Source organism: Typopeltis vanoorti, chromosome 12, assembly GCF_054136105.1.
Source record: "Typopeltis vanoorti isolate ZY-2024b chromosome 12, IOZ_Tvanoo_1.0, whole genome shotgun sequence".
Lineage (NCBI taxonomy): Eukaryota > Metazoa > Arthropoda > Arachnida > Uropygi > Thelyphonidae > Typopeltis > Typopeltis vanoorti.
This window is the reverse complement of record NC_143560.1, coordinates 136658479-136673522: the sequence shown is the minus strand read 5'-3', so window position 1 is coordinate 136673522 and position 15044 is coordinate 136658479. Positions and strand designations below refer to the sequence as shown.

Sequence of the window (15044 nt, the reverse complement as noted above, 5' to 3'; positions counted from 1 at the left end):
ACGCGATCTCACTCAATGCATCTATCTCATCTTTTTTGTTCTCTGAGAAACCATTTATACTATCATTCACACTTTCTACATTCACACTCTCACAATTTTCATGTACAACCTTGCCGTTTCTTGTCGTATCCCTATTTCCTTCATTCTGAAGGTTGACAAAAATATCACACTCACGATCCGAAATACACTTCAATTCCTCATTCTCCCTACATTTTCTACACACATTCAATCCTTTATTATCATCTAACCACACTCCGACCGCACTCCGCAAAGCGTACATTTCACAGCTAGTACACTGACTCATTTCTTTTATGCTACCGTTCTTTGATAACGATGGCGAACCTTCATTACTGGCCACCATTTTCCTTCGCACAGGTGCCATAATTATTTGCAACGTGTTTTGTCAAATTATACGTTATAACACACCAAAAATAGACGCACTAAAATACGCAAAGCAAACAAAACAAAACTACACAATATTAAGTAATTTGTATCGATAACTGAAAATGATACTTATCTTATCTGGAGCTTGCACGAACACTACACATTACCAATTCATCTAGCGGTGACTTCCCGACACAGATTATGTTATAAAACACTTTAGTACACTAACCACGCTAATAAAGCTCCAATAATATACCAAAATTACACACTTAAGTCCATTAAATTGAATCCAAAACACCAATAAATCAACAAAAAACACAAATCTCTCAGGAGCTCCACTATATATTGCTTGTGTCTGATACTGCCTTATAATTTCCTGTGCACTGTCAACATCTTTTCTGCACAGCTCATCATTCCAATGTATTGATGGTGATTGACTACAGAGCTTTGTGGAGAAGTTCTGTAGTCAGTTAGCATCACCTGTCTTCTTGACAATGGCCTTTCCCTGCTGGATTATCCTCCAAATCAGTAACTCATGGTCACTCTCACCATTATGTGGCAGTATTGATACTTCATTCACACAACCACATTCTCTGAGAATATCACTAAATCAAATATCTGAAAACTTCATGTTGCTTTCATCATATGCTGCTTAAATGAGTAACTAAATACCGAAACTGCTTTCTTGAACTATTACACTGACATGCTTTTTTAGCAATTTGAAATTCAATTCTGAATGAAATCTGTAATGTACTGAAAATTATTTTTAAAATTCTATTGAAAAGTCCTGTTATCACATTGAAAACAAGTTTGTTCATATATATATATATATATAATTTATTTATTTTTAATCAGATTTAGAGCAGAAGCTAAAAGAAAGCCAGACTGCACGTATGAGACTCATTGTTACCGATGGAGTTTTTAGCATGGATGGTAACGTAACCCCTTTAAGGTAATTATTCAAAATCAATTTAGGTCACTTTACATGACAAAAATGTGTTATGAACTGCTAGTAGCATTACCATGTCACTTGAACCAGATAGCTAACTTGCTGGCCCAGTTGGCTGAAAGTGGTTAGCATATCTGCTCTCCAATCAACATGCTGTGGGTTCATATCCTGCTGTGGACATCAGTGTTTGGGATTGTCTTTAGATGATTGATAAATTTAATCACCCAGTATGTGATCACTGCCCTGCTTATTGAAAGCTTGAAGTAGCTTGAAAAAGTTCCATGCTTGCTCTCTATAGTAGGGTTTCCAAATTGCATAAGAAATAAATGTAAAAAAAAAATACAACCCCCATATATATGTTAAAGATACCAAGAAATTTTATAAACTTGGTATAATGCTTGCTTGTTTGCTTACTTGGGAAAAAAGGATTAAAACCAAGTTTATAAAATTTCTTGATATCTTTAACGTATAGTACACCCAAGGTAAAAAACTTTTTACATATATATATATATATATATATATATATATATATATATACATACACACATAATTAATAAGATGGGAGTCACATAAAAATAAAACTTTCCTGGAGTGAAGTGGTAAGCTGCCAAATTATGCAAGACAGCCAGTTGCTCAACTGCAAAATAACACAATTAGCACTTATTAGCAGAACTCCAGAAATCAAACTTAAATCTACTAGCTACAAAAAAAATTTACTCGTCCAAGGTATCAGTCTACTTTTTATAAATATTGTTAAGAATTTTTTTTTTTTTAAACTAAATATTTTGATTGACGAGAAAACAAAGTGATACATTCTTTATTTCTTACTGCACATTACACATAATTATATAGAAATATACTTTCTTTTAATGTAAATTTAAAATGTATGCCACAGCATAGCTCATTTACACAAGGCTTAATATTGGCCTTTGCTTCATATTATCTTTACTTCATTGCAAAATACCACTTGTTAACTGATTTATCAGGAACAAAATCCTGCACAGAAGGGCCGCTGTATCATCAATAACAATACAATGTATCATTGTAATGATATGTATCATCAATAAGTCATTCAGCGTGGAGGGATTCATTGATGATCTCAACTTTCCTTTTATTATTCATTGTGAAGAATTTAATTTATGGTGACAAAAATCATATTTGGAGTAATTACATTACTTATAATTAGGAAAGTAAAGTAAAGGGGAAAAAAATAATTATAATTAGGGAAAAAAAAGTAATTACTCCAACACATTCCCTTTTATTAGATTAATTTGAGTAAAAATCTTGTTCACACGATGACATACTTGCTGGTATAATGGCTTTGGAAACTTATCGTGTCGTAGTAAACATCCTTCAAAGCAGATATGCAAAGTGACATCTGCCATGTGATTAATTAAGGTGAAAGATTGATACCTCTGTTTTGTCTGGATTGAGCTGGAGCCTCCATTTTTTGTAATATTCACCTATTATTTTCAGATCTTTTGTAAGTACCTCTTCAGCCTGACTCATTTTTTTGTGTTGAATAGCAATTACAATGTCATCAGCATAACAGAACTTGTGTGCGATGGTAGTGGGCAAGTCATGTGTATAGGTTATGAAGTAAGGGCACCAATACTGACCCTTGTGGAAGATCATTATTAAATTTTCGTTGTCGACATTTTATTTCCTAACAGAACTTGAAAGAAACGTTCTGTGAGCATGGAGGAAATTAAGTGCACAGTCCGTTTACATGGGACAATGCTAAGAAATTTGTATATAAGACCTTCATGCCATACTGTATCATAGGCTGCTGTTAGGTCCAAGAAGACAGCTGGTGTTTTTCTTGCTTCTGGAATCCATCTTCTGTGTATGATGTTAAAGTGAGCACTTGATCACAGCAACCACGTTTTTCTCTAAAACCAGCTTGTTCAATTAGGACATGCTGCATGATTGGTATGGACAATCTGTTGTACAAAAGACGTTCTAACATTTTATAGGTGCAACTCAATAAAGCAATAGGTCTGTAACTTTTTGCTTCCTGGGGCAGTTTTCCAAGTTTAAGAATAGCAACTATTTTTGACTTCTTAAATTGGCTAGGTGGTCAGCCAGTCAATAGGGGGAGGCATTATGCTTAATTAAGGGATGCACTGAGCTTACAAGTACTGGAAAAAGGGGCTGTGATTGATCAATGATATTGTAACGAAGTTCTTTAACATCATATTCGATTGTTCCATGGTACTGTAGGCAAGGAATTCTTTTTATGGATGACAATGCCATACATGAGCAGTGGAGATACTTCTGGAGATTGAGGATATTAATCGAATCAAGTGGCTAGCATGCTCCCCAGATCTCAACTCTATAGAACATGTTTAAGATGCAATAGGGAGATGCATTGGTGTTAGAGAATCCCCTCCAGAAAACAAACAAGGCCTTCTCCTTGCTCTGAAGGAGTATTGGGCCAGTTTGCCAAGAACTCCTCAATTACTTGGTACTAAGCATGGTATGACATGAGAGCTGCATCTCAATTCGGGATGGACATATTGCATACTGAAATGTTTCCCTGCATAGTTTTCTGTAAGATACAAGAAATACAAAAAGACTCATTGACCATGTTATCGTCAATAGTGATATCCCCATGCTAGTTCAGGATACAAGAGTGTGCAGAGGATTTGAAATTGGAAGTGACCATCACTTAGTTTTAAGTAGGATAAAACTGAATATCACATTGAAAAGAATGGTATTTAAAAAAGTTTCAAAAATAATTAAAGTTGAGTAGCTTTACAGGTGTTATAGCCTCAACAATGTAACTCAACTATACAAAATTATTGAAGAAAGAATGAAACGGTTCTAAACAACAAACACATCTTGGAGCCTCATTTCAAACTCTGAAGAAAACATTGATTGATTCAGCTAAGGAGTCATGTGTAGAAGTTGTCTGTGAAACAAGAACACCATATTGGACACAAGAAGTTAAAGAAGCAGTCCTGGAAAAGAACAAAGCATACTAAAAGATCCCAGCAATTAAGTCAGCACATGCCCTAAAGAATATAGAGAAAAATGTAAAAAAGCTAAGCTATGTTTGAAAGTAGCTAAACAAAAGTCATGAGAAACCTTTTATAAAAATATAAAAGGTAAATATCAGGAAGGTAGTAAAATGTTCTGGAGATGTAAAAAGGCTTATTAATGGAGGAAAGAGTACTGCAAAAGGAATCAAAGATGATAAAGTTGTAATGAGATCTGAAAATAAGGATATCCTAGATGTCTGGAGTGATTACTTTGAAAGACTTAAATTAAACAAGAGGTGACAGAATCACTGTAGAAAATTCTAAAGAGAAATGCAAGCAGTAGTACATATCAGTACTTTAAGTAGAAAATGCTGTCAAAAACTTGAAATATGGAAAGTTAGCTGAAGTAGATGATGTTCAATCAGAAATGCTCAAATCAAGGGTGGTTATTGGTGTACCCTTTTCAGGATAATTAATAAACAAAATGCCTTTAGCATCCCAAAACACCAATGCCATGACCTTTCCTACTGATGGAACTGACTTTGGTGCTCAACAACTGGCTTCTGTCCACTGTTTGGACACAAAATCAATTTTATTCTTGTTAAAACACTCCAAGTACAATTCAGAGATTTTCATGCGAATGTGTTTTTGATCTGCTGAAGCAAGTGTGCGGCACCCATCTTGCGCATAGCATTTTCATTCGCAATTCTTCATGAAAAATATATCCTACACGTTCTTTTGAAATGCCTATAGTCTCAGTAATTTCACGCACTTTGACTGGCCGGTCATCCAATACCATACCATGCACTGATCAATGATTTCTGGTGTTGTTACACTTTTTGGACATCTTTTACTTGGATAATCTTCAAGGCTGGTACGGCCATGTTTAAACTCAGCAGCCCATTTCTTTGTTGTCAAAAACAAAGGAGAAGAGTGCCCATAAACTCCGAATTAATTTCTTTTGGCATTAAACCTTCTTTTAGAAAGAATTTTATAACCTCATGATACTCGATTTTATCCATTTCAAGGGATACAGACAACACTTTTGCTTCAGACAGCTGTTTAAAAAAAACTACTTGATAGAATGACTTGCAATTTCACATGGATGCTTATGTACCAACTTAGAAAAAAAAAAAATCTTGCCGATAGTGTTGCCATCTGTGATCGAGGCCAAGAACTTTTCAAACCACCCTCGTAAAGTTAATACATTTTTGGATACAGTGATTACAAGCTGTGCATCACATTGAAGGAACTGTACTCCAATAAATTCATGAAGCAAGAGATTTGGGGATAATAGTAGACATAGAATGGAAGTTACTAAAGAAGCAGAGTAGCTCACAGGATTACTTGGTTATTGAAGAACACACTAACAAGCAGATGCAAAGGAGTTATTATTCTTTTTTTATAAAACCTTGATATGAACACATCTGGATTACTGTGTTCAGGTTTGATCACCTGGGTTTCTTGGAGATGTGGAATGATGGAGAAAATTGAGAGGCAATTGACCAAGATGATGAGTGGTCTGTGTAATGTTTCATACGAGGATAGATTGAGGATTTGTGGATTGCAAAAGTTGGTTGATGGGGGGGGGGGGGGGAAGTGGAATATGATAGAAACATTTAAGTTAATTAAAGAATTTTATAAGATTGATGCAGGAAAAATGTTTCAGCACTTGGCTAGTTGTGCTGAAACATTTTTCCTGCATCAATCTTATAAAATTCTTTAATTAACTTAAATGTTAATTTAAGTTAATTAAATTAACTTAAAGCAGAACCAGAGTTCATCCCTGGAGGTTGGGTAAGATTGCGGTTAGCAAGGGTGTGAGAACTAGGTTTTTTGCTTGGAGATTTGTCAATGAATGGAATAGATTGCCTCTAGTTGGTTGTCTATTGATATGAGTGCTTTGTCTATTAATGGTTTACAAGGAGAGGTATGATGGATATTGTGTTGATAGTTTGGGTCTCCTATGATGAGTCTTTGGATGCCATTGAGGTGCCCATGCAATAACAGTAATAATTCAGTTTAAGTAACCCTACTATTACTTTAGATTAGCGCTGCACACACATATTCTTTAATGCTTACAATGTAAAGTTTCATCATAATATCTTCATTTTTAATATGATTCTGCCATTGATGCCATCTGTTCACTCACCTAATTTTTCTTGTACACTGCTAGTTTAGAGTTTTTGGCTAATTTCATAATCTCCTCTGATTATTAAAAAAATAATCTCTTTTGATTTGGCTATAATTCCAGTCCCTCCAGGTACGTGCATTCTACAGTGTAAAATCAAGCTTAGTAAAAATGTAATTATTAATAATCATTTTATATGGGTCTCATCCACAAAAGATTTGTCATCCTATAGTACATTAGTACTATATGGGCAGGCTAAGGAATTTTTTCTCTTTTTATTTAATTTTCAACATTTTTTTAAAAATAAAAACTGATTTCACTTAATTTATTGTAATAACATAATAAATTTAGTTTAATCCTTTATCCAAGTGTGAGCAAACAAAGTTTGCGCCTGAAAGTATCTTCAGGACTGGGTTAGGGTGGTACAACACCATGGCAACTCGTTGCAAAGGTGGAGCAAGATGCCAACACTCCTATCTGAGTATCTCCTATAATGCAAAACACATCTCCTTGCGGATATGTCTAATGTTATGCATTAAGGGAAGGGCCGCTACTCAGACTAGTTTCGACCTTTATTGAGGTCTCTTCAGTGGGAGCCAGGCCCAAGTGGAGATATTAGGCAGAAGCATTAGCAGGTCATCTCTACCTATAGGAATTGCCAATTGGTGTGCCACTCTTTTTTATAATTTACTCTGGATAGTGGTCCTTCCCTTAATGCATAACATTAGACATATCCGCAAGGAGATGTGTTTTGCATTATAGGAGATACTGAGATAGGATTGTTGGTAGCTTGCACCACCTTTGCAACGAGTTGCCACGGTGTTGTACCACCTTAACCCAGTCCTGAAGATACTTTCAGGCGCAAACTTTGTTTGCTCACCCTTGGATAATGGATTAAACTAAATTTATTATACTCTAACCAAGTGAAAAATAAACTTTCAACATATTTCAAAATATTGTAGTAACAACTAACATTGAGTAAAATATATTAGGAATGTTGGCAGTATTTGAAAATAAATGATAAAATTCAGACAGCTGTTTATCAAATGTGTTTCAAAACGTTGCAATGCCAATTATCATCAAGTTCACTTCATCTTCATCTTGAAGATTTTCATTGCATAAAAATAAAAAATGCAGTGAAGATAATAATTGTATGTCATCCATTTAAAAAAAAAAAAGCATAATATTGTAGTTTATCAAACAGCATATGCTAGAATTAGATGACTTAGTTGCTAAACCTGAAAAAACAATCAATAGAATTTCTGTTAATACTGCCATTAGAGTGGTTTTGTTTGAGAATGTTTTTCTAAATGAGTCCTGCAGTTATGAAAAAAATACAGCAAATCTACTCTAAAATAAAGAATGGCTTTAAAATGTAAAAGTGAACATTTCTTTGAAGGAATGGACCAGTAATAGAAGCGAAAGATACACAAAACTTTGCATACATTATAAGAAAGGTTGATTAGATCTTAACTTAATAAAAATTCATGATACTTGTTCTGCAGAAAAGCGCCATTTATTATTCATCATCATCATCAAATTTCTGACATGTACCCTCAAGGGGTGTACAGGATATGATAGTACTACATGAAAAATTTACATCCTTACTAACTTCTTATCTACAATTTTCCTCCAAATCAGTCTGTTACTTGTCAAGACTCCAACATTATCAGAGCTTATATTTCTATCATCTAAGGCACTTTGTACCGTATCGATCCACCTATATCTTGGTCTTCCTCTGGATCGTTTTCCTGCCAACCTGGCAGAGAACACTTGTTTTGCTAATCTTTCCTTGCCCATTCTGTTCAAGTGACCATACCACCTGAGATTAGTTCTGCTAATGCATTCCTGGATGCTGACAATGTCAAGTTCTTCCCTAATATCCTTGTTTTTAATATGATATTGCCATTGATGCCATCTGTTCATGCCTCTAATCTTTCTCAGGACTCTCATATCTGCGGTCTCTAGTCTTTGGTCAAGTGTTTTACTTCTGACCCAGCTCTCAGATCATTAATTTGAAACTGGTTTGAACACTGTTTTGTATACAGCTAATTTAGTGTTCCAACTAATTTCTCTCTTATTCCATATGAGTTTATTCAGTTGACTTCCTACCATACCAGCTTTGTTGATTCTGCTGTCTGTTTCCATATTTAATTTACCATCTTCACTAAAAATCGTGCCTAAGTAGCTAAAATGTTTTACTTGTTCTATAGGTTCTCCTTTCACCATGCAGTTGATATTTTCAATGCTTCTGCCTATTTTCATTGTCTTCGTCTTTTTAATGCTGGCCTTCATACCATATACAGGGTGTTCGGGATAAATTTGACAGTTTCGTAAGGAAAAAGAAAATCTTCTTTGTATCTATTAAATTTAATGAATTGACAAAAAAACATTACAGGCAGAGTTAATTACAATACTATCAACAAGATTTACTCAAAATAACCACCATTAGCATCGATCACAGCTTCAATTCTGCTTCGGAACCTCGAACAAGCTGATGCTACAGTCTCCCTGGGAAGGGCCGCAAAAACTGTTTTAATTTTATCCATTAACTGGGCTTTTGTATTACTGGAAGTGCGATTGGTGTCTTTTTCAACTGCGCCCCATACAAAATAATCCATGGGGTTAAGGTCTGGGGAGTTTGGAGGCCAAACATTTGGACTGGTGAAGTCGTAGAAATTTTCAGACAACCATTTTTGACTTTTCCCAGAGGTGTGGCAAGGGGCCGAATCCTGCTGCCATACATACGGCCTACCATTGGCTACCCTTGTTATCCAGGGCTTGACTACAGTTAGCAACTCCACGAACAAAGCCCGAATTCCAATGCCAGGGTTCTTCAACACCTGTTCCTGCAGATTTGCGAGGAATTCTGCTGTACGAACGCAATCAGATCGTCTGCTAGGGATCTTTCTTCTTGCTACATCCTCGTAGTCACCATTGCAAGTCTCTAGTTCATGCCTGATTGTTTTTACTGTATTCAGGGAGCATTGGGCAGCAGTCGTAATATCCTTATTTTGATGGCGGGCACGAATCATCATGATACAAGTTATTCTCTTCCATGATTCAGGTGGGTTCCAGCTATCCATCCTTTCTGACATCTTGTATATGAATGAAGAAGGGTCCAAACTTTTAAATGAAGAGAAGTGTGTGTTAATACATGTAACTTACGGAAAAATATAATTAATTATAAATATGTCAAATTTATCCCGAACACCCTGTATATTACGACAGTTATTCAATTTAGTCAGAGAATCTTGCAAACTTGTAGCAGATTTATTTAGAAGTATAACATCGTCTGCATAAAGCAACGAGCTGACATTGACATCTCCAATTCTGATATCATGTTTAATACCACTTTCCTTCATAATGTGATCCATATAGATAATGAATAACAGAGGGGATAATGTACATCCTTGTCTCACACCAGATTTAACATTAAACCATCTTCCTGTACTTCCTTCAATTCTAACTGCTGACTCGCAACTCAAATAAAGACTAAGTATTACTTGATATAATGCCTCATTGACACCATATAACTGTAGTGTATTGAATAGCTTCTCTCTTGGCACCTTGTCGTATGCCTTTTCCAGATCGACAAACCTTTTTTATTTATTTATTATTATTATTATTCAGGCCTCCATGGAGTCAAAAGCGTCATCGTAGGAGGTCCTTCCTAAGAAACACAAAGTCTATCAAGACTCATCGAGGAGAGGCCCCCCCCCCCCGTAAGAAACACAAAGTCTATCATACCATTCGTTGAACTCATTGACCTTTCTCGCTCTGATCACTCCATCAGGCAATGCATTCCATGGTTCAACCACCCTCCATGCAAAGAAACCACTCCTCACCCTCTTGCTCACAGTTTCCTTTCGTAACTTCCAGGGATGGCCTCTTGTCATCACTCCTTCCCGCTGTTCAACCAAGCGAAAGAGCTCCCCAGTGTCAACTCTGTAACCACCTCTCAACAGTTTAAAAGTCTCAATCATATCACCTCTCCTTCTTCTATCCACTAAACTCTGAAGTCCACATTCCCTCAGCCGATCCTCATAACTATCATTGTACAGTCCTGAAACCATCTTTGTTATCTACCTTTGTACCCTTTCCACAGTTAATTTATCCCCTTTAAATCCTGGGGACCAAATCTGAGAACAATAGTCCAAGTGTGGTCTGATCAGGGTCTTATACAACGGAATGATAACTGTTTTATCTCTGCAGGTCAGTGTCCTTCTCATTTTTGCAGCAATCCTCTGTGTTACCTTCGCCACCTTTGCAATATGTCCCCTAAATTTCAAGTTTCTATCCATCATCAACCCCAGATCTCTTGTCTCCCCTACTTCCTCCAGTATAACTCCTCCCATAAAGTATGCAGCATCCCATCGATGTTTCCCAAACCTCAAGACCTTACATTTTGCTGCATTAAACTGACACCCCCATTTATTTGCCCATCTATCAATCTTATTCAAATCCTCTTGCAGGGCTGCCGCATCTGCACTATTAATAATAATACTTCCCAGCTTCGCATCATCTGCAAACAACTGAATATCCCCTTGCAATCCATTGAGAATGTCATTGATATAAAGGTTAAACAATATAGGTCCCAGTACTGAGCCCTGTGGGACCCCACTTGTAACCCTCTGCTTCCTTGAAACTGTCCCACCATACACAACTCTCTGATACCTATTGGACAGCCAGTCCTGGATCCAGTTGACCAATCTGATATCCAGACCCATGTGCTGCAACTTAAATATCAGCTTATCATGTGACACCCTGTCAAATGCCTTCGATAAGTCTAAGAAAATGGCAGTATATGCCTTTCCCTCATCTAATGCTCTTGTAACTTTATCATAAACGGCTAGCATATTGCTACAACAAGAGCGCCCCTTCACAAATCCATGTTGACTCTCACAGATAACATTATCCTCATCTGCCCAATGCTGTATATGGTCCTACACTACTTTTTCCAAGATCTTACTAACTACTGATGACACACAATCTGGTCTATAATTAGACACTTCAATACAGATCTTTGTTTTATTCCCATGCTTTCTTAACTAATTGTCGTAAAGTGAAGATCTGATCCTGACAGTCTCTATTTGGCCTGAATCCAGCTTTTTCTTCACCAACTTTTCTTCCACAATTCTTCTCAACCGTTTCTCAAGTATACTATCATAAATCTTGCCCAGAACACTGAGTAGGGAAATACCTCTGTAATTCTCACATTCAGTTTTATTTCCCTTTTTATATATGGGTACTATTAGTGCTCTACTCCAATCATCGGGAATTCGTCCCTCTGTATAAAGACCTTCTGAACTGTGAAGTGCAGCCACTGTAAGACTTTTATACCACCATACTTCAGCATTTCTGATTGAATATCATCTACTTATGCTGCCTTTCCACATTTCAAGCCTTTGATGGCTTTTTCTACTTCAAGTGTGGATACGTATTCCTGACTGTATGCCTGTTGAGTGTTTTTGCAAATGTGCTATCACTGCTTGTGTCATTCAATTCTGATATCATGTTTAATACCACTTTCCTTCATAATGTGATCCATATAGATAATGAATAACAGAGGGGATAATGTACATCTTTGTCTCACACCAGATTTAACATTAAACCATCATCCTGTATTTCCTTCAATTCTAACTGCTGACTTACAACTCAAATAAAGAGTAAGTATTGCTTGATATAATGCCCCATTGACACCATATAACTGTAGCATATTGAATAGCTTCTCTCTTGGCACCTTGTCATATGCCTTTTCCAGATCGACAAAATTTAAATACAGATCTTTGTTATATTCCCATGCTTTCTCAACTATTTGTCGTAAAGTGAAGATCTGATCCTGACAGCCTCTATTTGGCCTGAATCCAGCTTGTTTTTCAATAAGCTTTTCTTCCACAATTCTTTTCAACCGTTTCTGAAGTATACTTGCATAGATCTTGCCAGGAAGCCTCAGTAGGGAAATACCTCTAATTCTCACATTCATTTTTATTTCCCTTTTTATATATGGGTACTATTAGAGCTCTACTACAATCATCGGGAATTCGTCCCTCTGTCCAGGCTCTCTGAACTATGCAGTGCAGCCACTGTGAGACTTTTATACCACCATACTTCAGCATTTCTGGTCGAATATCATCTATTCCTGCTGCCTTTCCATATTCCAAGCCTTTGATGGCTTCTTCAAGTATGGATATGTATTTTTCGAAGTAATTACTCCATTCTTCAAGGATATCTTTTCTCCTGTTTTCATGTCACCTTTATCATCTCTAACTCCTTTTACAATACTCTTTCTTCCATTTCGAAGCTTCTTCAACAACCCCTTCAGAATATCTTACCCCTTCTTGATATTTATTTTCTATGTTCTTGCCAAAGTCCTCCCATGACTTTTGTTTAGCTAGTTTATCACAGTGTGAAGCTTTTTTACATTTGTCTCTGTATTCTCTAGGAACACAAGCTGACTTATTTGCCAGGAACTTTTGATATGCTTTCTTCTTTTCCTTCACTGCCTCTTTAACTTTCTGTGTCCACCCTGCAGTTTTGATTTTTCTATTCTTGCACACAACCTCACCACATGCCTCTCTGGCTGGATCAATCAGGGTTTTCTTAATGGTTTGCCATTGAATCTCCAAGGTTTGGTTCTTTTTCCCAAACTCTTTCATTTTTTCTTCAATAATCTTTGTGTATTTTAGTCTACAGTTCACATCTGAGAGATGCTCAACTTTTATTCGCTTTAAAACTTTCTTACATGTTATTCTTTTCAATATGAAATGCAATTTTATCCTACTCAATACTGAATAGTGATTGCTTCCAATTTCAAATCCTCTGTACACTCTGGTGTCCTGCACCAGGGAGAAAACATCACTATCAACAATAACATAGTCAATGAGACTTTTCTTATTCCTTGCCTCTTCTCTCTATGTGAATTTGTGCACATTTTTATGTTGGAACATGGTGTTAGTAATAACAAGTCCATGTCCTGAGCAGAAATCCAACAGGTATTTGCCATTATTATTAGCTTTGCTCTTTTCTCCAAATTTTCTCAAAACATTTTTGTATGTCTCACAATCACTTCCTACTCTGCTATTTAGATCCCCAACAAGGAGCAACTTTTCCTTTTTCATTGTGTCAGTTGCTTTTTCTAAAGCATCAAAAAATTCCTCTACTTCTACCTTAGTAGAGCCTTCTGTGGGACCATAGGCACAAATAAGTCTCATTATCCAGTTTCCCATTCTGATATTTGCCCACATCACTCTACTTGAGACTGCCTGCCATTCAAGAAGATTAGCCTCATATTTAGTGTGGAATACTATGGCTACGTCCTTCTTTTCCTTGATTGTCATTGCCTGAATATAACATTTTGTATTTATTTCTCAGAAAGATCTCACCAGTTTTTGTCCGTTTTGTTTCAGTCACCCCTATAATGTCGATCTGGTACTTATCTAATTTCTCAGCTAGCTCCATTTCTCTGCCATTCAGGCTTCTTATGTTGATAGTACCGATCTTTAACTCTGGTGATGTTGAGTTGGGGTGTGTTTTCAGATCTGCTGCAGTAGCTGACTTTTTGCTGTTTGCCCTGGTTGCTTGGCGAAAACAAAGGGGGCCTTGTTTAGGTGGGCAACGTCTCAGCCGGCATGAAATTTTGTCATGTTGTACCATCATTTTGTATATTGGTTTAAGCCAATAAGAATACAATTTGGTCGGCTAAATCCCAAATTGCCAGCCCATCCTTCTTCGTTCAGTATCCAGGTAGATACCCAACAGGGTGCACCACGAGAAGGTGACGATTGAACATTAGGTCAGAAGCTCTGGTCGGTTCTCTGCATTCCTTTAAAGGCTATGTAGACGTCTCCTCTCAGTTATACAACTTTGACCCTTAAGCACCCCCCATTTATTATTATTATTATTATTACCCAAGACCCAATGGAGTCAAAGACTCATCTAGGAGGTCCTTTTATCATACACACAGCTCATCATATCGCACTTTAAACACACTGAAATTCTCTGCAGACACCACACTTTTTGGCAAGGCATTTTAATCATTCACAACTCCGCACACAAAAAAACTGCTTCTCACTCCCCTTCTCACACCCACTTTATACAATTTCCAGGGATGACCTCTGGTTCTCCTCTGATCTCTCACTGTTTTCTGTAGAACTTCTCCAACATCGATCCTATAACAACCCTTTACTAACTTGTAGGTCTCTGTCATATCTCTCATCTCTCTCCTATCCAGCAGACTCTGTAAATTGCATCTTCTCAATCTTTCCTCATATTTGACATTCCATAGGTCAGAAACTACCTTAGTTAATCGCCTCTGGACCTTTTCCAACATCTCTTTGTCCTATTGAAAACCAAGTGACCAAATCTGGGCACAGTAGCCCATGTGTGGCCTAATCAAAGCCTTATACAATGGAATAAGAATCTTCCTACTTCTACAAGTCAATGTCCTCCTCATCATTCCAAGAAGTCTTCTTTGTGTTATCTTCACGATTTTGACAGCGTGTCCCCTAAATTTCAGATCCTTATCCACTATCACCCTAAGATCTTTTATTTCCTCCACCTCCAACAATATATCCTCACCAAACACAAATTCTGC

General features: G+C 36.7%; 1 protein-coding gene across 1 annotated transcript in view; it reads left to right on the top strand.

The window, feature by feature from the left end:
• Positions 1 to 15044, top strand: part of Gcat (Glycine C-acetyltransferase) — a 443581-nt gene that overhangs the window by 170212 nt on the left and 258325 nt on the right. The window contains exon 5 of the mRNA XM_090401262.1: positions 1240 to 1336. Coding sequence (XP_090257388.1) covers positions 1240 to 1336 — 97 coding nt within the window. The remainder of the gene's footprint in view (positions 1 to 1239; positions 1337 to 15044) is intronic.